The sequence below is a fragment of the Takifugu flavidus genome, unplaced genomic scaffold (genome assembly GCF_003711565.1).
Source record: "Takifugu flavidus isolate HTHZ2018 unplaced genomic scaffold, ASM371156v2 ctg305, whole genome shotgun sequence".
In the NCBI taxonomy this organism is placed as follows: Eukaryota; Metazoa; Chordata; class Actinopteri; order Tetraodontiformes; family Tetraodontidae; genus Takifugu; species Takifugu flavidus.
The window spans coordinates 10,001-37,252 of NW_026621943.1; the positions used below are offsets into that span (position 1 = coordinate 10,001).

General features: G+C 46.3%; 3 protein-coding genes and 1 long non-coding RNA gene across 10 annotated transcripts in view; 3 read left to right on the plus strand and 1 right to left on the minus strand.

Annotated features, from left to right (window-relative positions):
* LOC130520215 (uncharacterized) overlaps positions 1 to 88 on the plus strand; it is a 1,251-nt gene extending 1,163 nt beyond the window's left edge. The window contains exon 3 of the mRNA XM_057023905.1: positions 1 to 88. This exon is cut by the window's left edge and continues 88 nt beyond it. The gene's annotated coding sequence lies outside the window, so the exon portion shown is untranslated.
* Positions 89 to 598: 510 nt separating this feature from the next.
* LOC130520214 (uncharacterized) lies at positions 599 to 4,234 on the plus strand. Of its 2 annotated transcripts, XM_057023903.1 has the most exons (3): positions 599 to 774; positions 911 to 988; positions 3,330 to 4,234. In XM_057023903.1, exons 1-3 carry the CDS (start codon positions 639 to 641, stop codon positions 4,127 to 4,129), a joined length of 1,014 nt encoding a protein of 337 aa, XP_056879883.1. In that variant the 5' UTR covers positions 599 to 638; the 3' UTR covers positions 4,130 to 4,234. The 2 variants fall into 2 exon arrangements, with proteins under 2 accessions (XP_056879883.1, XP_056879884.1); XM_057023904.1 differs by lacking the exon at positions 911 to 988 and having other exon boundaries at positions 600 to 774.
* Positions 4,235 to 6,797: 2,563 nt separating this feature from the next.
* Positions 6,798 to 27,252, plus strand: part of LOC130520206 (NACHT, LRR and PYD domains-containing protein 12-like) — a 48,513-nt gene continuing 28,058 nt past the window's right edge. The window contains exons 1-11 of one of the 6 annotated variants that reach the window (XM_057023894.1): positions 6,798 to 6,888; positions 8,269 to 8,370; positions 14,176 to 14,279; positions 14,831 to 16,613; positions 17,541 to 17,717; positions 17,828 to 18,001; positions 18,297 to 18,470; positions 21,133 to 21,306; positions 21,513 to 21,686; positions 24,528 to 24,701; positions 25,233 to 25,925. In XM_057023894.1, the coding sequence (XP_056879874.1) occupies positions 8,270 to 8,370; positions 14,176 to 14,279; positions 14,831 to 16,613; positions 17,541 to 17,717; positions 17,828 to 18,001; positions 18,297 to 18,470; positions 21,133 to 21,306; positions 21,513 to 21,686; positions 24,528 to 24,701; positions 25,233 to 25,470 (3,273 nt within the window). In that variant the 5' untranslated portion in view covers positions 6,798 to 6,888; position 8,269 and the 3' untranslated portion in view covers positions 25,471 to 25,925. Of the gene's footprint in view, positions 6,889 to 8,268; positions 8,371 to 14,175; positions 14,280 to 14,830; positions 16,614 to 17,540; positions 17,718 to 17,827; positions 18,002 to 18,296; positions 18,471 to 21,132; positions 21,307 to 21,512; positions 21,687 to 22,216; positions 24,430 to 24,527; positions 24,702 to 25,232; positions 25,926 to 27,252 lie in introns of those variants that run through there. The other 5 variants (XM_057023897.1, XM_057023896.1, XM_057023895.1 and 2 more) reach the window with 5 other exon arrangements.
* Positions 19,219 to 19,761, minus strand: LOC130520211 (uncharacterized). The gene is made up of 2 exons (XR_008948712.1): positions 19,716 to 19,761; positions 19,219 to 19,326 (listed from the first exon to the last, which is right to left on the minus strand). It is a non-coding gene; the product is annotated as an uncharacterized LOC130520211 (long non-coding RNA).

Here is a 27,252-nt window from a genome sequence, read left to right on the forward strand (position 1 = left end):
TCCGTTCCTTTCCATGAAGAATTCCTCTCCAAATCTGAAACTTATCTTATTATTTTTGTGTTCTTGATGTTCCGGCCGAGTTCCTTAATATTACTCTTCATATGTTGGTGTGATAATAACCGTCGTGAGGACTATGAATTGATCCGTGCAATGATGAACTGATATTGACTATGAGGAGGAGGGTAAGTGTTTGTTTTTGTTCTCTTTGCTGCTTCGTTGAAAAACAGTTTGGATGCACGGGGTACGAACACGCGAATGCATGTTTGTTGACCGAGTCCCAATGCTCCTCCTGCTCGGCCTCGAGAGCGCTGATTAACATTGTCATTTCAATTGGTGTGAATGAGACCATTATATTGTTTTCATTTTAATGATGTAAAATTCTAAAAAGCAGGAGGAGTAACGATAAGGCTGCTTGAATTTCTACTAATAACGGCGTCTTCACAACTCATTGTATCTGAACTGACTAAACTAATGTCGTCTTTTTAGTTCCATCTGCCACACGCTCCAAAGCCCCACCTGGAGATACCGCTGAGCTCCAGGCATCACTAGTTGATGGTAAAAACATTGTCATTCTGTTCATCCAATCAAGTGTTCTGCTAACTGCAGCTGCCTTAAATAAAGTCATTTCATTTTTGAAAATGACCGTACCTGCAGCTGTTCCAGCTTCACCAGGTGTGAAGAGGAAGAGACCTGTGCCCCTCCCCCCACAGCTGGCCTTCCTGGTGACAGAGACAGAGGGTCTCACAAAGGTAGAGGAGCCCCACTCAACTTCAGGTATGTTTCCTTTTCTTTTATTTAGGGCTGATGAACAACCTGATGTCTCTGTAATGTCCAGCTGACTGTTCTTTCCATGTTGTCATCAGGTGAAGTGACTGTAATTTCTTAATAGCAAGTCTGCACTTGTTTTCAGGACCTGACTCTTGCACGGCACAGACCTCTGACGGCAGAGTGCCTCCTTTGACGGACTCTACCCAAGACCAAAAGAGTGGTATGTTAAACCATGTACATTTCCCCCATTCCGTGGGGTGTTGAACAATAATAAAGTGTCCCGGGGTGATTCAAATTGACACGATTCTTTGTCACTGACATGGAAAAAATCTGAGGTGTGAGCTCTGGAATGAAACCAAGTGTCCGAGGCGCGTGTGTGTTTCCTTGTATCGTGTGTTTATATCATGTGAGGGCGGGGGCACTGAAATTGTCTCTTCAGTAATGATAACTTTATGTTGTTCAACTGTCTTCTTTACTTTATCCTAGTTCCCATAGCTCCTGTTCCCATGCCTGTCCCTGACCACGACATGAGCAAGTGGATCTGCTCACAACATCAAAAGCTGTGGATGAGGACGGAGCTTCAACAACTTGGGTTGTGGCCTGGGTCCCGACCAGTGCATAACCCTGGGAACGCAATTTCTCTTTGGCGTCTTCCTCCTCAGCCGGAGCTACTGGACATGGTGGCTGAGCTCCCGTCCCCCAACTTTTTTCAGCTCCATCCATTTTTCATTTGGAAGCCAGAGAGCCACATCACGGTCAGGTTGAGGAACAATGACATCCTGCCGTGCCTCCATAGCTGTCCTCGTCCTCAGGTGGTCTCTGCAGGCGTGGGCAGACCTGGAGTGATCGTCAGCGTCCGTGGCCAGTATTTGATCTTTTCCTCGCGACTCTGCTGCAAGGCCTGTCGCAGGAACTGGTCCTGACAACCCTCCATGGGTGGAGAAGCTGCCCGTGCGCTTTACTAACCTTTTGCCTGCATTCCTGACTTACAAGAAGGCTGCGTGCAAGTCGGTAATGGATGAACTGCGGCGTTCTGGCAAGTCACCGACCGATATGGCGAACCAGGTGAATGAGCTCATGCACCTCAAGTATGAACGAGCTCACCTGGCGTATCTGCACGCTGTACAGAACGTCAGGGAGGCCGAGGCTGGGGCGTACGGACAGAGAACCATCGGCCAGTACGTGAGGATGGAAGATCGGCCACGTGCTTTCGGGCCATACGAGGACCAAGAAGGTTGGGGTGGGGTGTCTGTGTCCGGATTCTACCTGACTGACTGCCTGCTGGATGAGTTCAAGCGTCAACAGCCGTCTCTGACCAAGCTCCTCCAGGGCACGTTGGGGCAGGTTTTCAGGTCGGACCACACGAGGAAGATGGCGAGGAAGGTGACACTGGCATCTGGAGCCATGTCCAGTTTCGCAGTGATGAATGAGAACTGGCTCATTGTGTCCTGGGTGATGGTTCAGGCTGAGACAGAAAGGTCCCTGCATCCGATGTAGCAAGGAATGGCCCAGAGGTACAGCCACGCTGGGGTGGAAAAGGCCGGCTACCCCTGGATGGACAGGTGAGATCAGCCATCTTCTTTGTTTGCCGTCATTCAAACTGAAAAATGCTCCATGCAAACCCTAACCTATCCATGCTGAAGACGTGGCGCGTTCAGAGGGTTCACATCCTCCGTGGTTGCCTCAGTGACCCAGAACTGTCTGAGGGGATAATGGACAGGGACGGAGGGACCCTTCAGCTAAACCACGTAGCGGGCGAAGGTGCCAAAGTCCCCGTCTGGATCCCTGTCCGTGGTACATCTCAGCAGGAGGGCTACCATTTCCAGCAGGCCCAGTGGGTCACGGGTACGCAGGTCTCCCCTGAACTGTTCCAGGCCCAGGCCATGACCGGCGTTGTGCGGTGGAACTTTCAGCGACCGGTAGACATGAAGAAGCCCGGCGCCGTCCTCCCTGCTGTCTTTGACCCTGCCTCAATGTGGGAGTTGAACTCTGCTTCCATGGCAGTGACGGGACAAGACAAGTGCCCTGCGTTCACCTCTCTGACAGAGACACTGGAGAAAGGTTTGGGCTGGAGTCCAGAGAACCGGGCTGCCGTCCGCTCCCTCTGGACTGGGACAAACACAAAATGCAGAAGAGGGATCGGCCTTCGGCTCTTGTGCCCCCTCCCGCTCCAGACGATGCTCCTGGGGCAACACCTTCCTCCAGCTGGGCAACAGCGACTGCTGTGCCGTCGCTTCCCCCTGCGCCACCTGTCAGCTTCCATCTCTCTGCTGCTGGACGTGTAAAGGAGATTCCAGCAGAGGATGACCAGGATCCTGAAAGATCAGTGGGCGGGTCAACGATAATCGGGTTTTTCAGAGCGGCATGTTGGAATTAAGGCCTTCGAATGATTGAAAATAAATAGATTTAGTTAGGTTGTGGTCAGTGTATCTCAATCTTTTGATGTGTTAAATATTACACTTTCTGTTATTAAGGGATGGATATTAATGTGTTTCCTCAATAGCCCATATCGCGATAATATGAGTTACTAAGGATGCATTATTGCTTTGTTTGTGTTCCAGACGTCTCTGGAGCTTTGCCCCTGCCGCTGAAGTCCTCGCCGAGGAGCGCCCGCACTGGACCCATGAAGACTGGTGGTGGAGTGTTTGTCTTGGACCACACACGCTGGACTCTTCCCATGAAAGACGCTATTGATAGTTTGCTGCAGTATCATCATGGGGACAAGGACATCCTGAGGCTTGTGGATCCAGACTACGCAGACATGGTCCATCGGTCTGCGGCCGATCCGAACAGCTTGCTCCGCCCCACAACCAGGTTTCACATATCCCGCTATGTGAAGCATCTGGCAAAGCTGTTGAACACCAGTTCTTCTCTGAACACCAGCCCAGAGAAGCTCCTGGAGACTCAACAGCTGTGGTACTCCTTGACAGAGGGGAGCAAAACAACCAGCGTTCCTGTAGTCACCATGGAGACGGCTGTTGTCACTCCTCCCACAGCCGCCCTGCCCACGCCTCTGACGCAGGATTCCATTGAAAAAATTGTGCAGGGCATTCTAGAGATGGAGCAGCAGCAGCAGCGACCAGAGCAGAAGATGAGACAGACGAAACCCTGTCTGGCCTGTGGACAGCCCAAGTCTCCGTATGGGACGGGTGGATCTTCCATCCACTTTTTCTATCAGCAGGGTCCTGTTCGCTACTTCTACTGCTCAAGGAAGGTGCATCAGACTTATGCTGCTGAGGGACTCTCTGACCCCAGAATGCCCTTTGAACAATTTGCCGCGTCAGAGTTTTTCCAGAGGGAGCTGGAGGCCACCAAAAAGCGTGTGGAGGACAAAGCTCAGAGACAGATCGGCTGTGTTTAGCTTCATGATGGCGTCTCAGATGATATTCTTTCATTACCGCCACCCTTTCTCCACACAGAAGACACCCAGGTTTCCCAGCTGCCTCCGTGAACATGTGCTCCCACTCCCACCTGTTTGAACCCCCGGTTCTCAGTGTCCACCTTCCTTTTGCCATTTTATGGGGATCTGAAGTTAACTTTTGCTGTTATGCTAATGACTACTGAGAAATAATGAAATGAAGCCACCTCCCGCTCAGACTGTCACCGTTGCATTGTGGGAAATGTAGTATTGGCCTGTGTAAAACATCTGCGGCCTGTGGGCCGGTTCTAATAATAAATCAATATCATCCCGGGGGCCATAGAAAACCCTCGACCTTGACTCTGACATATGAGCTTTAAATGATTTCTTTTGACTCCCATTTATTTGGCTGTTTGGATATCATCTTTGCTAGTGTGTGTGTGTGTGCTCTATGGAACTGGCATAAAGGATGTTAAAATTAGTCTAAATTAGTCTAAATTAAATAAAAATGCATCCATTCATCATTCCCAACAGGCGGTGTTTGATTAGAAACTCTTTCTGAACTCTGGTGCTCTGAAACATCTCCGCTTCCATTTTCAGCTGTTTTTATTCTCAATAACATCAAATCATCCATCCATCCAAATCGTGGTCCTGTTGGACCACCAAAGGACAAACACTTTCCATTTAGCACGGACAAAAAAACCCAAATCCTGTTTAGCAATGAAGCTGTGGGGAGAGTTTGAGGAGCGTTTCTGAGGAACACGCTGCCATATTGGGTCCAAGCTGCTGGGGTTTTTGTTGTTTCCAGGTGAATCGGTGGGCAGCGGCGTTACCGCCTGTCTCTGCCCCCCCCCCTCTCTCCCCGTGGTCGTGGTCACGCCGGGCATCTTTACTGGTCCCGTTTTAAACAGGTTCTGTTGGGAACAGGTGTTCTCCAGAACTGTATTTCAGGCTGCTGTGCTGAAGGGCTGTTTTCAGTAGCAATAGAGCCAGAGTGTGCCTGCTCCATATGAACCCCCCCAGGCCGTGCTTTCCTCCTGGCTGAGCCATAATCAGCTCTGGATGGACTGGTTCACGCTTGGACTGAGTCAAGATTTGATAGCTTGACTGATTCTTACAGTTTTTGATCAAACCCCCATCTGCTGATTCCAGGAGATCTTTAAAGGATCTCAGAGCTTCAGATTTATGAAGCCTGCTCAGCCCCCGGCAGCGCTGATGAAACCATTTCATTCCTTCAAAAAGCAGAACATGAAGCTCCAGAAAAGGTTTTTGGATCAAGTTTCCAACAGAACGAGGACAAGTGGGTAAAAGCGCCACTTTAAAGCCTCCAGGCCTCAGAAAACATCCACCGTTAGGATGCCTGACTTTAGAGGATCGTCGGTTCGCTCCGAGCACAAGAACAAACATGTTTAACCTCAGTCCAAGAACATCTGACCTGAAATGATCAAAAAGCTTCAGCGTAAAAAGATGGTGGAGAGAAAGCTGCTGGGAGGTTCTCAGAAGAGAAGTGGCATTAAAGCCAGCTGGAAGAGTCCAGCCTGCTTCCTGCTCCTCCAAACAGGCGTCTCCACACCAACACTGAGGAACACGGGCTTCTGTTCTTCCTTCTTCTCTTCTGACTATTGTGTGTTTGATGAATGCAGCATCCACTCACTGCCCCCCCCCCCCCCATTTACACTGCTCCTGGTTTCACAATGCTCCTCAGACAGATGCAACCAGAGACACTGATGCCGTCAGACAATAAACCTGAGTGTTTTTGTGTCCGGTTATTAACGTGTTCCATGCTTTTCCTTCTGCAACAGTTCATCACACCTGCTCAGGGAAACCTCGGTGTAAAGGAGGTGAAGCCGTGCCTCAGTGACTCTACTTTGCTGTTTTAGAAACTAACAGTTATTAGATGAATATACAGTGTGCACGTACGCGCAAACATGTGTATAAACACTTAATACACGCATGTGCGTGGATGTAGACTTTTTAGTGCTTTGGGTTCATAGACTTTTTAGTATTTTGCAGATACGTTTCTGTTTATAAACCAGATCCTCCTGTAATAAAGAACTAAAGGCTGACTGTTGTCACGTGACCTGTCTCCGTCTGTGTCCGATGATGGAACCTGCCTGGAACATCTGGTGCACAGAAAAAGCAAAACAGCTCACAGAACTGGTCCAGTTTAGACCCAAAAATGACAAATAATGAAAATGTGTGACGCAGTAGAACAATGGACGAACTTTCCATTGGCCATTGACAGTTTCAGTCGTCATCAGAATTCATCAGAAATATTCAAACCAACAAACTACACACAGAACCGCAAAGTTTAGAGCTTAAAGGGAGCGACAGGTGAAGATTTAAAGCTCAACGCAGCTGAAGAAGTTCCAAAAAGGAGAAATATCATGTGGTTCTTTACCACCACCCGGTGGACACGCGTGGAACTGCAGACAATAGTTAAACGCGCTCCGACACATTCTGACCTCTGCTGCTCCTCCTGGACTCCAGGGCTGCAGAAATATGCTGCTTTTACAAGTCTTTCAATCTGTCAAGCATCATAAATCTTAATTATTTAACTAAGTTAGTCAGTTTTAATTTAAATGCAAAAACATATTCATGGCATTAAAATAGCAAAACAACTTTGAATCTTGAACCCTCCCAGAATGCTTTTATAGTAGTGGAATATTAATCAACAGCCATAAAGTTGTTCATTAACAGAGGAAAAAGGAAAGGTAAAAGTATTCCGTTCAGACTGAGCAGGAAGACTGAAGACCGACAAGGTGAGTGGAACGAAGAGCATTATTGAAAAGAATTTACAGTTGTGTTTGGAGATAAAATCAAGATTTGAAAACATTTTTGTGACTATTGAAGAGCTGCATAGAGCTGAAGAATTCTTGACTTAAGAAAATTCAACTAGACTTCATATTTAGTTTTAGCACAAAACATCGTTATACATTATAAATGAATAGGTCTTATTTAACTTTCTTATAGTCTGGCTTTAGTTATAGTTGAATAGTCTTTCTAAGTGAAGTTTAGTTTATTTTTCTGCTCTTTGCTACTGATCCTAAAAGAACTTTAAACCCTCCCAGAATGCTTTTGTGGTAGTAATATATACGCCATAAAGCTGTTGATTAGGTTTTAAAAGTGAAAGTGAAAGTATTCTGTTCAGACGAAGCAGGAAGAGCGACAAGGTGAATGTAAGGTGAGTATTGTGCTGTTAACGTTGTTAGAGAGTCTTAACAGGTATTAACAACATTTTAAAACTTTTTTGTGACAGGTGAAAAGCTCTTACAGTTATTAGAGCTGTTCAACAGTCCAGGTCACAGCTGGATATTTTGGTATTACCTGTCAAACAACATCTAATCGTGTGCAAGTTAGCATCTCTCAGCCGGACCAATTTAAGACAATAAACTAAATAACTAAATCCACACAGGATCACAGGACACCAACAGGATTTTTGGTTCATGTTGCACGTTTTCTCACAGTGGTTTGTTGTTCTATGTTGTGGAACCACTGTGAAAGAAATGCAGGAGTGGGTGTCATTTCTTTCATCTATTTTAAATAGAGCAGTGATCTTTGAGGACTTGGATCATAGAAATAATTGAAGAGGGGAACAAATGAGGGAAGTTAAAAAGTCCTGACTAGTATGTTTATGTAGCACCAGATAATTTAGTGGCTGAGCTGAAGACAGTCCTTTCACCATGTTGGCCTGTGGAAAACCAGTGTTGTCGGCCCGATGGACCAGCGTCCCCGTCGTTGCCGGACCACCGTTGGCCACCAGTTGGGTTTTGGGATCAAAGTGGGGGCGTTTCCTGTATCCGGTTCTCCTCACGGATCCATGACTACAACATGTTGCTGCAAGTGCAGAGACGTTTGCTCTGGAAAGAACTTTAGAGCACATTCAGTGCTGCAGGATGAGGGGCTGGAAAAGGTGCCAGTTCTTTTCTCACTGCAGGGAACAGTTAAAAAAAGCAGCTTAAACTCTGAAAACATGAAAATTATACAGAGACATCATTGATTTATTGATTCAGTTGTTATCCAGAATGGATTAGAAATGTTCCTGTTTGATAAAAATGCAGTGAATTGGGATTATTAACTCCAACCTCTACAGATTATTTACCTTCATCACAGTCTCATCACTATTTCTGATGTTTCCTCAGGATGGACGAGGACAGAGCAGAGTCCACAGTGCCCAGCTGTGTGTCCCTGAAGAGTGACCAGTCCAAACGTGGAATAATAGACTTCAGAAGTTCAGACCAAATGTAAGAAAACTAAAGCGTGATGATGTGTTTGTGTGGCACCCTTTAAACTTCGGTATTGGACCTCAAGGCTCACCTTTAAAGTAAGGTTTTCTGAACCACATAACTCTGCCTTAGAACATTTCACAACCATACAAAACATCATTTTGTGGGTATTAGCCTCCACTATCGTGAAAAATGAAATTCATCAGGTCCTTAAAATGAAACGGTGCACCAACATGTCAGGCGTTCGCTCCCATTAACTCCCATGTTAATTTTAGTGTGGTAAATCTTTTAAAACTTAAAGTTGCTTGTGTTTTTAACTGGTCATTTCTCCTACATGGGTTACATCATCTCACAAAAATTCCTAGGCATATATTTTAAAGTTTCCCAACAATATCCACCATTGCAGAGTGCTACAGCTCTCCATTTAGATACGGATGGGTAAGACATGGCAGGTCTGTGCAGCTTGTTCTGCCACACTGTTCCACCACATGTCATGAGAATTCATTAAAAAGTCTATTTATAAGGCTCCTGGTTCTAATAAACCCATAGACAACAATATCAGTCATTTCTAAATGGTTGAAATAAGCTTTTGAATACGCGTGACCTCTGTGCTATTTAATGATCAGTTTCAGAGACCAGACTACTGTATTTGGAGCATAAATGGAGAACTTTTGTTCTATTCTATGAGTTTATATTCCTGATTTGGCACTTTTATTTTTAACATAAATTCACAATGAAGAAAAGCCACTAAACACTTAGATCAAATACACTTTTCTCCAACTAAACGAGCTTGTTAGAACGTAAATAACTTTATATTTTTTGCTCAGTGTTCATTCAATCTTCAACTGTCAGAGCAAACTGAAAGTAGAAGTGAACGCAGCCTTTCTTAGGCGTTGCTAACGCCCAGTAGACATGTATAACCACTATTCCTGATTGGAATCCTGATTGGATTGGTTGCGTGAGTATTGCGTCACTTCCTGTCTCCTCTATCGTTCGTTGGTTGCATTGTGCACGGTGTGTTGTATTCACTTAATATTGAGCACTTGGTGTGTTGTATTCACTTTACTTAAAATTTTGAACACTTGGGACATTCTAGTCACCCGATAACAACAGTGAGAAACAACCCATATTAAACAAATACAGGGCTTCGCCGATCACTAGCGTTAGCATGGCCTCACCATCTGTTCCACCCGGTGTCTTTGTCTGTTCAGCGTGCGAAATGTTTAGTTACTCCTCTGCCTCCCTTAGTGAAGGGAATAGGTGCAGAAAGTGGAGTTTATTTACGGCTATGGAGGCGAGACTTAGCGAGCTTGAGACGCGGTTCCGCAGTTTGGAGTTAGCTGGAGTTGCGTCAAGTAGCCAGGGTAAGCTAGCTGCTGCGGAGCCGCCTAGCGTAGCTACAGCTAGCGGTCCCCCGGCAGCAGCCGAGCAGCCGGCTAGCCAGGGCGGCTCGGTGACGGTTCGTAGGAAGCGTAGCCCAAAACAAAGGCCCACGGTGCCCCACCACCCGCTTCCTGTGGCTAACCGCTTTTCCCCACTCGGCAACACACCCGCTGAGAAACCGACCCTGGTAATTGGCGACTCTGTTTTGCGCTACGTGAAGCCGACTCCAGCGACCATAGTTAAGAGCATTCCGGGGGCCAGAGCGGGCGACATAGAAGCAAATTTACGGCTGCTGGCGAGACGGAAACGTAAATTTGGTAAAGTTATTATTCACGTCGGAGCCAACGACACCCGGCTTCGTCAGTCGGAGGTCACTAAAATTAACTTCGAGTCGGTGTGTAACTACGCAAAAACGATGTCGGACTCCGTAGCATTCTCTGGTCCCCTTCCCAATCTGGCCAGCGATGAGATGTTTAGCCGCATGTCATCGCTTCGTCGCTGGCTGTCACGGTGGTGCCCCGATAACCAGGTGGCCTTTATAGACAATTGGAGCACCTTTTGGGGAAAACCTGGTCTGGTCAGGAGAGACGGTGTCCATCCCACACGGGATGGTGCCTCTCTCATTTCTAGTAATCTGGCTAATTTTATTAGACCCAAAGTGACCTGACAATCCAGGGTCCAGACCAGGATGCAGAGGTGTAGTCTTACACACCTCTCTGCTGCTTCCTTAGAACCCTCATCCACCAACAATAACATATTTAACACTATAGAGGTAGTCTCTGTTCCACGGTTAAAAGTTCCCCAAGCACAGAGCAGGGGAGCAGTCAATCACCAAAATCTTATTAAAATGAATACTGAAGCACAAGTTGGAGAAACTAATATCACAATTAAGTGTGGACTGTTAAATATTAGATCTCTTTTGTGTAAATCCCTGTTAGTGCACGACCTGATAGCGGATCATCACATTGATTTGTCTTACTGAGACCTGGCTTCAGGAGGAGGAGTATGTGAGCTTAAATGAATCTACTCCTCCTACCCATCTTAACTATCATATTCCACGTGTTACTGGTCGAGGAGGGGGAGTGGCAGCAATCTATCACTCCAAGTTATTAATTAATCCCAGACCAAAACATGGCTTCAGTTCATTTGAAAGCCTGACTCTTGGCATCACTCATCTGAACTGGAGGACAGAAAAGCCACTTCTGTTTGTAGTTGTATATCGGCCCCCTGCTGGGCCACATTCAGAGTTCCTGTCTGAGTTCTCTGATTTCTTATCTGACTTGGTCCTTAGAACGGAAAAAGTCATTATCATTGGAGACTTTAATATCCATATGGACGTTATAAATGACAGCTTTAGAAATGGCTTCATTTCATTACTTGAGTCAGTTGGTTTCCTCCAGCAGATAAACCAACCAACTCATAACTTCAACCACACCCTAGATCTAGTTCTGACTTATGGTGTTGAGGTAGAACATGTGTCAGTGTTCCCTCAGAACCCCCTCCTGTCAGATCATTCATTGATCACTTTCACATTTATGATTAAGGATTCTTCTATGCTCAGAACAAAGTCTTACTATAGCAGATGTCTTTCAGATAATGCTGTAGCTAAGTTTAAGGAAGCGATCCCTGTGCTGATCCCAGGACCACCGTGTGTTTCCCCAGGGATCAATCATTATAATCTGAGCCCTGCTGAGGTTGACTCTATTGCTGAAGGTGCAGCAACCTCACTGAGAATCACGCTTGATTCTGTTGCCCCCCTGAAAAAGAAAATAATAAATCAGAGGAGGTGTGCCCCCTGGTATAATTCACACATCAGGACCCTCAAGCAGAAAGTGCGAAGACTAGAAAGGAAGTGGCATTCTTGTAAAATAGACAGCTACCATGTAGCCTGGAAAGACTGTCTATTAGTTTACAAAAAGGCCCTTTGCAAGGCTAGAACAGCTTATTTTTCTTCTTTGATTGAGGAAAATAAGAACAACCCCAGGTTTCTTTTCAGCACTGTGGCCAAATTAACCAAGAGTCACAGTGTTTTAGATCCACGTATCCCTTCTTCCCTGAGTGGTGAAGACTTCATGAGCTTCTTCACTGATAAAGTTCTAGCTATCAGAGAGAAAGCTAACCAGGCCATCCCAACAACTGGACCATCACCAGATGTGCCGACTGTGGGAACATACAGGGTCTCCAACGAGCCCTTAAGCTCCTTCAGCCCTATATATTTTTCTGAGGCGTCATCGCTAATTCAGAAATCCAAGACCACCACGTGTCTTTTAGATCCCATCCCAACACACCTGTTGAAGGGTGTTTTACCATTGATAGGCAGTTCTATCCTGGACCGATCAATGGTTCTTTAGTGTCAGGTTATGTACCCCGGTCCTACAAGGTGGCAGTGATTAAGCCATTGCTTAAAAAAACATCATTGGATCCTGACAAATTAGCAAATTATAGGCAATATCCAACCTTCCTTTGATCTCTAAAGTTCTTGAGAAGGTGGTGGTGACTCAGTTACTGGAGCACCTGCAGAGAAACAGCCTGTTTGAGATGTTTCAGTCAGGCTTTAGAGCTCACCACAGCACAGAAACAGCACTTCTTAAAGTCACTAATGATCTTCTCATAGCTTCCGATCATGGACTGGTCTCTATGCTGGTTCTGCTGGACCTCAGTGCTGCTTTTGATCCAGTTGATCACAGCATCCTGTTACAGAACTGGAACATGTGATTGGGATTAAAGGGACAGCACTAGACTGGTTTAGATCATATTTATCTGATAGATCCCAGTTTGCTCATGTCCATGGTGTTCCCTCCTCATACAGTAGGGTTAGCCATGGAGTTCCTCAAGGTTCTGTACTCGGACCAATCCTCTTCACCTTGTACATGCTTCCCTTAGGGAACATTATTCGGCAGCATGGGATAAATGTTCATTGTTATGCTGATGACACTCAGCTTTATTTATCCATGAAACCAGAGGAGACAGAGAAGTTAGTGAAGCTCCAGACCTGTCTTGAAGACATAAAGTCCTGGATGTCTTCAAATTTCCTCCTCCTTAACCCAGGAAAAACGGAGGTCATGGTGTTTGGTCCTGAACCTCTCAGAGATAGATTAGATCACATGATCACTCTAGATGGTATCTCATTAACATCTAGTCTCTCTGTGAGGAATCTAGGAGTAACTTTTGATCAAAATCTCTCCTTCAACTCACACATTAAATTAGTCTCTAGAAGTGCCTTTTATCACTTGAGGAACATCACAAAGATCAGGAAACTGCTGACGTGGCATGATGCTGAAAAGTTAGTCCATGCATTTGTTACTTCCAGGCTGGACTACTGTAACTCTTTATTATCAGGGTGTCCAAACAACTCTTTAAGAAGCCTCCAGTTGATCCAAAATGCTGCAGCCAGAGTTCTGACAGGTATTGACAAAAGAGATCACATAAGTCCTGTAATGGCGTCGCTTCATTGGCTGCCCGTTAAATTTAGAATAATTTTTAAAACCCTTCTTTTGACCTACAAGGTCCTCAGAGGCCTAGCTCCATCCTACGTGGAGGAGCTAGTGATACCTTATCAGCCCAATAGACCGCTCCGCTCTCAGAATGCTGGTCTACTTGTGGTTCCCAGAGTTTCTAGGAGTAGAATGGGGGGCCGAGCATTTAGCTACCAGGCCCCTATGCTATGGAACCAGCTCCCTGTCCAGGTACGGGAGGCTGACTCCATCGCTACTTTTAAGATCAGACTCAAAACCTCTTTGAATAAGCTTATTGTTACGAATTCAGTAGTTCCAGTTACTATCCTAGACAGACAAATTATACTTAGGGGGTCGTCTAATCGTTAGGTCTCATCTTAGCTATGCTGTTATAGGCCAAGGCTGCCGGGGTCCGGAAACATGATCACCTGACAGGCCTCTGTCACTCCACTGGGTCATGGTTTCCTCTCCTCTCCTCTCCTTTCCTCTCCTTTCCTCTCCTCATCAAGCAGACTAGTTATGCTGATTCTTGTGTAGTTTTTCAGCTTCCCACCCCCCTATTTATTTACAGGTATCGCCGCCCTCGGAGCTGCATAATGACCTCCGGCCCCGTTGAAGTGATTGTGCATCATATTTTTTGTGTGTGTTTCTGTGCTCTGTGCCTCTCCTCTCCTCTCCTCTTCCTTCTCCTTTTCCTCTCTTCTTTCCTCTCCTCTACCCCTCTCCTCTCCTCTCCTACCTATCCTATCCTCTACCTGTCCTCCCCTTCTCCTCTCTCTTTACCCAGCCGGCCATCAACAGGAGGGTCCCCCTACATGAGCCTGGTCCTGCTCAAGGTTTCTTCCTCTTAAAGGGGAGTTTTTCCTTGCCACTGTTGCTTGTCTGGGGTCAGGCCCTGGGATTCTGGAAAGCGCCTTGAAACAATTTTGATTGTATAAGACGCTATATAAATAAAGATTGATTGATTGATTCCCATTTTTGACAGCTATCAGAAACGGTCTGCTTCCATTGGAGATTCCTCCTGTCCCAAGGGTGAAAAGAAACGGAGAACTGAACTGCAGACCGCCGACCTGAACAACAGCGTCTCACGTAAGCTCGTACATTTGTATTTATAAGATACTTTTGGGTCGGAATAAAGGAACAACTTGTGTATTTACAATGTGCAAGAGAAGATCCAGAGAGCTCTTGTTTGGTTCCACTGGAACCCCTGGACCCTCTGAAGACCTTCCTAAATGCTTAGACAGTATTTAGCAACATTTAGTCATTTAGTCCTAGAAAGTGTTAAAGAGCTGAAGGCAGGTGACCTTTACAGGACAGTGGGTCTGCCGAGTATGATGTGTTTGGAGAAGGTTTGATGTGTTTTTCTAAATATCATCCAGCTTTTACCAGCTGTTTAGTCCAAGCAAACTCTTGGAAGACATGGAAATGGTTGTTATAGACTAAATTAGATTGAAACCCAATGAAATAAAAGAATAGGTGTACATAAGAAGACATAACATTTAAAAGTGACAGTAAGATGGGTCATTACCCGACTGTTGCTTCTATCATTCAAACATGACAGAATATTTTCCAGTTGAGGACATCTGTGTTACTGCTGTAGATGACAATTGTAAAAGGATTTAAAAGATTGTTTGTTTTAGAGGGTGGTGAACTGCAGGAGGTGATAGAAGGTCATAAGATGAGTCTGAAGAGAAGATGTGAACATGTGACTGAAGGAACTCATGAAGCAGGTAGTGGAACCTTGCTGAACAAGATCTACACTGAGCTCTACATCACTGAGGGACAAAGTGAGGAGGTGGACACACAACATGAGGTGAGACAGCTTGAGAGAACCTCCAAGAAGAACATCCAGGACACTCCAATCAAGTGCCAGGACATCTTCAAAGTCTTATCTGAGCAACAGAGACACATCAGAGTGGTTCTGACCAACGGTGTCGCCGGCGTTGGAAAAACCTTCTCAGTGCAGAAGTTCAGTCTGGACTGGGCAGAAGGTTTGGAGAACCAAGACATCAGTCTGGTGCTTCCGCTCTCATTCAGGGAGCTGAACTTGATCAGAGATGAGCAGCACAGTCTTCTCTCACTGCTTCATGTTTTCCATCCAACATTACAGAAGATCAGAGCAGAAGATCTGACTGTCTGGAAACTTCTGTTCATCTTTGATGGCCTGGATGAAAGCAGATTTTCACTGGGTTTCAACAAGCATCAGGTCATCTCTGATGTCACACAAGTATCGTCCGTTGGCGTGCTCCTGGTGAACCTCATCCAGGGGAACCTGCTTCCCTCAGCTCTCATCTGGATCACCTCCAGACCTGCAGCAGCCTATCAGATTCCTCCCTCGTGTGTTGACAGGATCACAGAAGTACGAGGCTTCACTGACTCCCAGAAGGAGGAGTACTTCAGGAGGAGGTTCAGTGATGAAGATCTGTCCAAGAGAATCATCTCACACATCAAGGCCTCCAGGAGCCTCCACATCATGTGTCTGATCCCAGTTTTCTGCTGGATCACTGCTATAGTTCTGGAGGACATGATGACCAGAGACCAGAGAGGAGAGCTGCCCCAAACCCTGACTGACCTCTACTCACACTTCCTGAGGGTTCAGATAAAGAGGAAGAAGCAGAAGTATGGAGGAAAGCAGAGACCAGAGGAACTGACTGAGGCTGATAAAGAACTCCTTCTGAAGTTGGGTCGGCTGGCGTTTGAACATCTGGAGAAAGGAAACATCATGTTCTACTCAGAAGACCTGGAGCGATGTGGACTGGACATCTCCGAGGTGTCGGTGTACTCAGGAGTTTGTACAGAGATCTTCAAGAGAGAGAGTGTGATCTTCCAGAAATCAGTCTACTGCTTTGTTCATCTGAGTATTCAGGAGTTTCTGGCTGCCGTCTACATGTTCCACCGTTACACCAGGAAAGACACAGCGGTTATAAATCAGTTCCTAAAATTTTCTGAACCAGTCAAATCTCTTGATGACTTCCTCAGGAGAGCACTAATGAAATCTCTCAAAAGTGAAAATGGCCACCTGGACTTGTTTGTTCGCTTCCTTCATGGTCTCTCTCTGGAGTCCAATCAGAAGATCTTGGGTGGACTGTTGGATCAGATGGAGAACCACCCAGAAACCATCCAGAAGGTCCTCAACAACCTGAAGGAGGTGAACAGTGATGGAATCTCCCCAGACAGAAGCATCAACATCTTCCACTGTCTGATGGAGATGAAGGATCAGTCAGTCCATCAGGAGATCCAAGAGTTCCTGAAGTCAGAGAAGAAATCAGAGAGGAAACTGTCAGAGATCCACTGTTCAGCTCTGGCCTACCTGCTGCAGATGTCAGAGGAGGTTCTGGATGAGCTGAACCTGCTGCAGTACAACTCCTCATTGGAGGGACGACGTCGCCTGATTCCAGCTTTGAGAAACTGCAGGAAGGCCGTGTAAGTAAAGATTTTTAGGGCCGGACATCAGCGTTTAAATCAAGCGAGTGGATCATGTCAGGTAGCAATACACCCTCCAGTGGTCATTCCTTCAATTCTTTATCTCCATTGCAGCGTCCATAAATTAAAAACAACAACAATTCATCCAGAAATGTTCAACACTGGCTGGATATAAGTTCAAAGGTCAATCCAGACAAACCAACATAAGGCAGGAATAATAGGAGCCACAAGTTAACTGACTATCATGAAATTACTGTCATGTCATTAAATAACTTTTGTTAGTTTGTATACATCGTATTCAAACGACAGAAAAACACATTTTAACTAATGACACGTGACTATTTTGCTTCATTTGTTCAACGTAAAAACAGCCGGCCTCGTTGGTTTAAATGGGTGTTTTAGGTCTTTGTGGCGGTTCCGTTTGGAGCCTTTATGTGACCCACAAAGTTGTTTGAGCCTTTCCACACCCGTTAGGTGGCAACTTCATCACTAGCAACAAAAGGTGCAGTGAAAATGATTTGAAGGGAAACAGGCAGATATAACAGAAGCTGAGGGCAATCGATGCAACCAGAGACTCTGATGTCATCGATCGGATCGCTGAATTAAGACTTGACGCACCATCGTACAAATTGGATGAAATGCAAAATATCCAAAGAGCCGATAGACAGATAAAAAGATGCACGTTTCTTTAAACCATTTGTTATAATCATTTTAAATATTGAGTAATTATGAGCTGTTCTAAAATAAGACAAATGTTGAGAATAATTCAGTTGCATTTCAGATCTGATGGTCGTTCAAACTGTTGCTCTACGGTGTTGAATTTAGCTTTTCCAGGAAATGAGCTACATTTGTGTTGAGGTAGATTCTCAGATAAGTTGATGAGAAATCCCAAAGTTTGACTCACTATTTTTGTTTCATACACAACAGACTGTCTGGTAGTTTTCTTTCAAAGAGTCATTGTGAAGTTGTGACCTCAGCAATGACGTCAAACCCTTCTCATCTACGGGAGCTGAGCTTAAGCTGGAACCAAAGCCTGACAGATGCTGCAGTAAAGTTACTGTCTTCTGCAATGATGCATCCAAACTGCAGACTGGAGACGCTCAGGTCAGGAGGCCTCTGTTGGTCTTTTCTAAATTTCTTTACATTTTCTGCTTTTCTCTTCATTTTCAGATTTAGAAATGTGTTTTTATTTGCCCCATTTATTCCTTTTCCAGGCTGTCACACGGCAGTTTATCAGAGATCAGCTGTGGCTCTCTGGCCTCGGCCCTGAGGTCCAATCCCTCCCATCTGAGGGTTCTGGAGCTGAGCTACATCAGTCTAGAGGATTCTGGGATGAAGCTGCTCTGTTCTGGACTGGAGAGTCTAAACTGTCAGCTGGAGACTCTCAGGTCAGCTTCCTTTTATCTTTGACATAACTAAACAATGAAAGGCTTCAAGATAAACTCCATTGACTTTTGAAGAGAAGTGTAGTATGAATATAAATGAGCCATTGAAAGTCAATTTTATAGATACTTTTTAACTATGTTGCTGTAATAGCCCAGTTTATCAGTGGGGGGCCAGAGCTCTCCTGACTCCAAGGGCCCTGATTAAATAATGAAAGAAAATGAAATAATGATTTTGAGCAAGTGTAATATGACTTTTCCTCCAATAAGAGATCATTTCTTGCCATGATTCCTTATCCAGACTGAGCGGCTGCAGTTTATCAGAGATCAGCTGTGGCTCTCTGGCCTCGGAGCTGAGGTCCAATCCCTCCCATCTGAGGGTTCTGGACCTGAGCTACATCAGTCTAGAGGATCCAGCAGTGAAGCAGCTCTGTGGTGCTCTCCAGGATCCTCTCTGTGAGCTGGAGACTCTCAGGTCAGTCAGAGATGATCCAGTACTTTCCCAGGTGTAACTAGTTAGACAATAACTGTTTATATGTTTGATCTTTGTTATAAACGTAGTGTTACAGTTCTCAGAAAAAAGACCACACGGGACAGATTTGCAGTATTAAATTGGTTGTGGAAATCTGTCCCATGTGAGGATGGTCATCAATGACTAGAAAGGAAGTATCAGTTGTAGATTTGTCTTGTTTTATTTTAGGCTGGCCACAAAACCTCCCAAACATTCAGACCAATCAAAAATGGTTCTTCCTGTCTTTTAAAGATCAGAAGGAAAACTAGAAAACCCAAAAAGAAAGCTGCTGCAGTGTGCCATGCCCCTTCTCTACTGAGAAAAGCCATCCCAAAAAAAGAGAAAAGCCCAAGTGTGAAGTGAGCACCCTGTTAAACTTTGGTACCGAAAGCCTGCAGTCATTCTCATCTTAGGTGGCTTCATTCCAGCCAGAAGCACAAACCTGCCTCCCTCTTAAAGGGGCAGCAGGTCAGTCCAACCACAGAAACCTTCATGAAGATCTGAAGCTTTCAGCATCCACAATTGTTGCACCTCACTTCCATTGGAGTCCAAATCAGAAGTCAACAAGTTGATTCTACACAATGCAACTGTCAAGTTATTTTTGGGGTGAAGGTTTTCCTTTTCTCTCTCAGGTTTATTTGCCCTTATTTTCCAACTTGAAAGGAATTGCAAGATTGAAGGTTGACTAGGATTTCACTCAGAGGCAACAGTCTGGGTTTCCATTTTCCTTTATTATAATATTTCCATCAGGGTGACTTTAGTTTACAGAGAGACAGCCCAAGATCACAACAGGTAGCCCAGTGGCCACTAGGTGAAAAACCTTGAAATAGAAAAGAGAAATATAAACATATGAAATTGTTTGACAATAAAGAAATGAACATATTTAAGAAACTCACAGACATATTACACATAAAACCCAATAGTCATAAATATAAATGTGCAAACTCGCAATAACGTAACCAAGGAAGTAGACTACACCATAATTTCATTAAGACAACCAGGGTTAATTGTGTTTTAGTCACTACAAACTACAACAATATACCTGTTTGGGCCTCTGCCTCTCACTGAACACCAACATCCTAATTGTAAACAGTGCTGTTTGTGAAAGTGAACATTCTAACTCAACAATCGGCGCAGTCACAATACAGTATTACATCTTTCTTCCAACAGCAAAATTTAAGGCTTAAAACAAATTAAAACAGTGCTTACCAAGTGTCCCTCCAGATCTTGCGAGCAAAAACCTCGCGAATTGTCTCATTGCTTTTCTAGCTTGGGAATGAGGACAATTGGAAACACCTTTCAGGTGTGGAAGGCACGCCTCTGCGTGGTGATGTCACAAACCTTTCCCTATTCTACTTGCAATTACACTTACCCACCACCAGGAACCACTAAGTGCCAAGCAAGTAACAAGGGGTTTGGCTTTACAGCAACCATTTTAAAAAGGTTTCCATCCATACGTTTTCACGAATATTTAGATAAATCTGTTTGTTCATCACCTCCTTCTTTTGTAATGGTCATTAAAGAAAATTACCTTATTTGAGTTTTTCTCCTCACAAATATGACTTTCTATGAACGATGCAATAAATGCAGCTTGCAATCTAAGACAATATGGAAGTATGTGTATATAATAGTAGTGGAAGGAGCTCATAAAATAATACATTTGCTCTTCTCATCGAACCTTTCTATGTTATTAAAGAAAAACCTGCTCTTAGTCAACAACATCTAAGACATCAACCAAAAATCCTAATTTTCTACAATCTAATATAAAACAGTAGAGAAGAGTCTTTCTGCAGAGACACTGGTGGCAGGAATGCAGAAGTATCACCTGCTCAACTTGGAAGGTGGAGCAGAAACCACCAGCTGAGAAGGTCCTCAGCGAGAGGAAGTGGTGGAGAACCATGAAACTTGCTAAGCTCCACCTCAGCTCCAGAGACGGGCTGAGCTGGAGCTGTGGCACCAGGTATCGCCCAGAAGAGCCTCCAACAAACAAGCTCTTCTCTTGGGAGGAGAGGGCTTTGAATCTCAGCTCAGTGTGCTTGTCTCTAGTAGGTGGCAGCTGCACCTTTTCCTGAGGTCCTTGTTGATGCCCTGAGGGGAATTGATGCTCCTGCAATGTTTTCTGGCAGCATTGAGCTTGCAGTGGGGCAATCAAACACACTGTGGGGTGGCTCTCTTTCCTTCTCTCATCTGGAGAACAAGTGACACCAGCTGCCAATCATTGTTGGAGAAATGTGCAGTCAGGGGAACTCTGCGTCCAGACTATAGCCACCCTTCCAGCATCCAGCAGTGTCTAAAACCTTTGATTTGGTTTCACCAGAGAGTGTAGGGATTGCAGGGTCGCTGCAGCATCGCCCACAAGCTATCAGGAGTGGGTCGCTTTGTCCCAGCTCCTGACAAGAGTTGAGTGCTATTGAGAAATGTGGTCTCACAAACTTGGAAGGTATTTTGACCCACACACACTTTACATACGCTGTAGATCTTGTCCAACCTTCCTGAAAGAACCCAAAATAGGAACATACGGAAGATAAGCCGGTGCAGGACGAGAGGTTTGTTGCTTGTAAGCTGTGTTTTGCTCTGGTACATGTTGATTTTTATTTGTCTTCTCTCAAAATAATTGTTATTTTAGCCTATGGGGCTGCAGTTTATCAGAGACCAGCTGTGATTCTGTGGCCTCAGCTCTGAAGTCCAACCTCTCCCATCTGAGGGTTCTGGACCTGAGCTCCAACACGTTGCAGGATTCAGGAGTGAAGCGGCTCTGTTCTGGACTGGAGAGTCCAAACTGTAAACTGGAGAGGCTCAGGTCAGTCTTCATTTTTCTACCTATATACCAGCTGCTAAGATGGTGAAGTGAGGCTGTTCTCAACACTGCTGTGATGCACCACATTCAAAAAATTCCTTGGAATATCGTGAATTCAGGTCTGACCCAACTAAGAACTAACGTAGGTTTAGTACTGACGCAGATAACATGCAGACCTGCACCGTATAACCTCATCCTGCTTTTTTCAGATTAGACTACTGCGGTTTATCAGAGATCAGCTGTGGCTCTCTGGCCTCGGCGCTGAGGTCCAATCCCTCCCATCTCAGAGAACTGAACCTGAGTCAGAACCAGCTGCAGGATTCAGGAGTGAAGCTGCTCTGTGGTTTTCTCCACTTTCCAAACTGCCAACTGGAAACTCTGAGGTAAACACCATTCTCAAAAATGTCCATTATTCCATCCGAGGGTCCTCACACTTTCTGAGTGTGTGTGTTGTGCCCAGTTCCTTCAGGAGGGAGGGCCACACAGGGACCACTTATTCATGATAAATTGATTTAAGGACAATGAAAAAGCCGTCAGATGGTAACCAAAATTAGACAAAACTAGGTGAGGGTGCCTGGTAGACACCAGCCAACGAGGAGGGAGATGGTGAGGGAGACAGGAAGTCATCTAAGACAGGTTGTGCCTTTAAAGATCAGCCACAGGTGAGATGGATCTCCATGATGAGATGGGAGGGAAAGAGGTGGGAGAACCTGGGAAGAGTGAGGGCCAGAACAATATAGATTCTCCTTTGGAACAGTGCAAACCTGAGAGGTTGGAATTGTGGTAATTACATATTACTATCCTTTTTTAACCTGTAACTAAATTAAATATTTACAGATCATGCCTTTGATTAACCTTTCAGATTAATACTGGTTCACTTATAACCTTATAAAAGTTTCCCTTCTTTATTTAGATTATGGAGCTGCAGTTTATCAGAGATCAGCTGTGACTCTCTGGCCTCGGCGCTGAGGTCCAATCCCTCCCATCTCAGAAAACTGGACCTCAGGTTCAACAATCTGCAGGATTCAGGAGTGAAGCTGCTGTCTGATCTCGTAGAGAGTCCACACTATGGGCTGGAGACATTGAGACATGGCTGGTTGGAGCCAGTCAACTCCCGCTCATCTGCTGCATCACTCACTGACCACTGGTGAAGAGCATCTGTGGAAACATCTGCCGTCTACTCCCTCCATAGATGAAAAATTCAGTTTTTAAAAAGCGCTGGTGGACTTTCAGGAGATCAGTCGATGGTCGACAAAGCAGAAGCAGCTTCGCCTTGAAGTTAAATTAGTTCCTGGTATCACACAATGCTTCTTTGTAAAGTTCTAAATGGCTCCTCGGCCACTCTTAGAAGCATGAAAACATTCTCTTAATTGTCTCTTCAAATGTCTGTATTATACGTTACTATTTTACAGAATGCCTTCAGAATCTTTAGGGTTTAGTATTTACTGTTTCACCTGCAGCCAGCAATCATCCAATCATCCAAAATGGCGCCCAGAGCGGTCGGCTTGGCGTCTCGCTGCGTTCTTGTTTGTCTATTTTTGTTTGTTAATTGTGTGTCTGCCTGCTCTTACACCCGTGAAGAGCTTCTAAACATCAGGACTCTCACCCCCACGGACTTACTTCCAGTTTTTCTGGCTCCTGCAGCCGACCTGGTTCACTTTTTGCCCAAAAGGTGAGACGGCGGAGGAGAGGAAGACGGGCCGGTGCCCTGGCGAGACTACGCAGGAGAGGCTCGCGCACGGCGCTGCCTGGGATCTTTCTGTCCAACGCCAACTCACTTTGTAACAAAATGGACGAGCTGAAGTTGCTGATGCGGATCAAAGATTTCTTCACCTCGTGTGTTCTCTGCTTCACTGAAACCTGGTTCAGGAAAGAGACACCAGACAGCGCGCTCCTCCTCGGGGGATTCCAGCTGCTCCTCCTCGGGGGATTCCAGCTGCTCCTCCTCGGGGGATTCCAGCTGCTCCTCCTCGGGGGATTCCAGCTGCTCCTCCTCGGGGGATTCCAGCTGCTCCTCCTCGGGGGATTCCAGCTGCTCCTCCTCGGGGGATTCCAGCTGTTCCTGGCGCTCTCTGGGGAGAGAGCAGGCGGTGGAGTCTGCTTCTACATAACAGCGACTGGTGCACTGATGTGACTGTGATCTCCCAGCACTGTTCTCCTGCTGTGGAACACCTCTTCATCAACTGCAGACCCTTCTATTCTCCGCGTGAGTTTGCTTCATTCATTCTGGCCTCTGTTTACATCTCGCCAGACGCGGACGCGCGCGAGGCTCAGCGCACGCTCGCGGACTGTATTCAACAAGTGGAGCGGACCCATCCCGACGCTCTGGTTATCGTGCTTGGCGACTTTAATCAGAGCAACCTGAGTTACGAGCTCCCCAGGTACAAACAGTTTATCAAATGCCCCACCAGAGCAGAGAACACGCTGGATCACTGCTACACCACAGTGAAGGACGCGTATCGGGCCGTCCCCCGTGCTGCCCTAGGACTGTCTGATCACGTGATGGTCCACCTGATCCCCACATACAGACAGAAACTTAAACTAACAAAGCCATCCGTGAGCACCACGAAGAGATGGACCAGTGAGGCTGTGGAGGAGCTGCGCACGTGCTTGGATACAACTGACTGGGACATGTTTAAAGGGGCCACACATGATCTGGATGAGTACACGGACACTGGGACCTCATATATCCACTTTTGTGAGGAGCGCATTCTACCAACGCGCACTAGGGTGAGTTATTCCAATGACAAGCCCTGGTTCACACCGAGACTCAGACAGATCAGGAAAGAAAAGGAAGCAGCGCTGAAAAGTGGAGACAGAGACTGCTACAGAGAGGCCAAATACCGGTTTAGCAAGGAACTGAGGAGAGCTAAATCTGTGTATTCGGAGAAACTTCAGCAGCAGTTTACTGCTAACGACTCTGCTTCTGTGTGGAGAGGCCTGAGGCCGATCACCGACTACAGGCCTCAGGCTTCAGAGGGTCAGGACACAAAGCCCTTTGTCAGAGTCTGTCCCTCCACTATGCCCGCTTTGACACCTCGTCAGCCATGCCCAACTCCCCCCTCCACTCACCATCACTCACCATTTGTCCCCCCCCCATCACTTACCACCAGTTCCCCCCCGCTCCTCGCCCCTGGCCCGGACGGCGTGTCTCCTTCCACCCTGAGGCACTGCGCAGATAACATGCAGACCTGCACCGTATAACCTCATCCTGCATTTTTCAGATTAGACTACTGCGGTTTATCAGAGATCAGCTGTGGCTCTCTGGCCTCGGCGCTGAGGTCCAATCCCTCCCATCTCAGAGAACTGGACCTGAGTCAGAACCAGCTGCAGGATTCAGGAGTGAAGCTGCTCTGTGGTTTTCTCCACTTTCCAAACTGCCGACTGGAAACTCTGAGGTAAACACCATTCTCAAAAATGTCCATTATTCCATCCGAGGGTCCTCACACTTTCTGAGTGTGTGTGTTGTGCCCAGTTCCTTCAGGAGGGAGGGCCACACGGGGACCACTTATTCATGATAAATTGATTTAAGGACAATGAAAAAGCCGTCAGATGGTAACCAAAATTAGACAAAACTAGGTGAGGGTGCCTGGTAGACACCAGCCAACGAGGAGGGAGATGGTGAGGGAGACAGGAAGTCATCTAAGACAGGTTGTGCCTTTAAAGATCAGCCACAGGTGAGATGGATCTCCATGATGAGATGGGAGGGAAAGAGGTGGGAGAACCTGGGAAGAGTGAGGGCCAGAACAATATAGATTCTCCTCTGGAACAGTGCAAACCTGAGAGGTTGGAATTGTGGTAATTACATATTACTATCCTTTTTTAACCTGTAACTAAATTAAATATTTACAGATCATGCCTTTGATTAACCTTTCAGATGAATACTGGTTTCACTTATAACCTTATAAAAGTTTCCCTTCTTTATTTAGATTAAGGAGCTGCAGTTTATCAGAGATCAGCTGTGACTCTCTGGCCTCGGCGCTGAGGTCCAATCCCTCCCATCTCAGAAAACTGGACCTCAGGTTCAACAATCTGCAGGATTCAGGAGTGAAGCTGCTGTCTGATCTCGTAGAGAATCCACACTATGGGCTGGAGACATTGAGACATGGCTGGTTGGAGCCAGTCAACTCCCGCTCATCTGCTGCATCACTCACTGACCACTGGTGAAGAGCATCTGTGGAAACATCTGCCGTCTACTCCCTCCATAGATGAAAAATTCAGTTTTTAAAAAGCGCTGGTGGACTTTCAGGAGATCAGTCGATGGTCGACAAAGCAGAAGCAGCTTCGCCTTGAAGTTAAATTAGTTCCTGGTATCACACAATGCATCTTTATAAAGTTCTAAATGGCTCCTCGGCCACTCTTAAAGCATGGAAACATTCTCTTAATTGTCTCTTCAAATGTCTGTATTATACGTTACTATTTTACAGAATGCCTTCAGAATCTTTAGGGTTTAGTATTTACTGTTTCACCTGCAGCCAGCAATCATCCAATCATCCAAAATGGCGCCCAGAGCGGTCGCCTTGGCGTCTCGCTGCGTTCTTGTTTGTCTATTTTTGTTTGTTAATTGTGTGTCTGCCTGCTCTTACACCCGTGAAGAGCTTCTAAACATCAGGACTCTCACCCCCACGGACTTACTTCCAGTTTTCTGGCTCCTGCAGCCGACCTGGTTCACTTTTTGCCCAAAAGGTGAGACGGCGGAGGAGAGGAAGACGGGCCGGTGCCCTGGCGAGACTACGCAGGAGAGGCTCGCGCACGGCGCTGCCTGGGATCTTTCTGTCCAACGCCAACTCACTTTGTAACAAAATGGACGAGCTGAAGTTGCTGATGCGGATCAAAGATTTCTCCACCTCGTGTGTTCTCTGCTTCACTGAAACCTGGTTCAGGAAAGAGACACCAGACAGCGCGCTCCTCCTCGGGGGATTCCAGCTGCTCCTCCTCGGGGGATTCCAGCTGCTCCTCCTCGGGGGATTCCAGCTGCTCCTCCTCGGGGGATTCCAGCTGCTCCTCCTCGGGGGATTCCAGCTGCTCCTCCTCGGGGGATTCCAGCTGCTCCTCCTCGGGGGATTCCAGCTGTTCCTGGCGCTCTCTGGGAGAGCAGGCGGTGGAGTCTGCTTCTACATAACAGCGACTGGTGCACTGATGTGACTGTGATCTCCCAGCACTGTTCTCCTGCTGTGGAACACCTCTTCATCAACTGCAGACCCTTCTATTCTCCGCGTGAGTTCGCTTCATTCATTCTGGCCTCTGTTTACATCTCGCCAGACGCGGACGTGCGCGAGGCTCAGCGCACGCTCGCGGACTGTATTCAACAAGTGGAGCGGACCCATCCCGACGCTCTGGTTATCGTGCTTGGCGACTTTAATCAGAGCAACCTGAGATACGAGCTCCCCAGGTACAAACAGTTTATCAAATGCCCCACCAGAGCAGAGAACACGCTGGATCACTGCTACACCACAGTGAAGGACGCGTATCGGGCCGTCCCCCGTGCTGCCCTAGGACTGTCTGATCACGTGATGGTCCACCTGATCCCCACATACAGACAGAAACTTAAACTAACAAAGCCATCCGTGAGCACCACGAAGAGATGGACCAGTGAGGCTGTGGAGGAGCTGCGCACGTGCTTGGATACAACTGACTGGGACATGTTTAAAGGGGCCACACATGATCTGGATGAGTACACGGACACTGGGACCTCATATATCCACTTTTGTGAGGAGCGCATTCTACCAACGCGCACTAGGGTGAGTTATTCCAATGACAAGCCCTGGTTCACACCGAGACTCAGACAGATCAGGAAAGAAAAGGAAGCCGCTGAAATGGAGACAGAGACTGCTACAGAGAGGCCAAATACCGGTTTAGCAAGGAACTGAGGAGAGCTAAATCTGTGTATTCGGAGAAACTTCAGCAGCAGTTTACTGCTAACGACTCTGCTTCTGTGTGGAGAGGCCT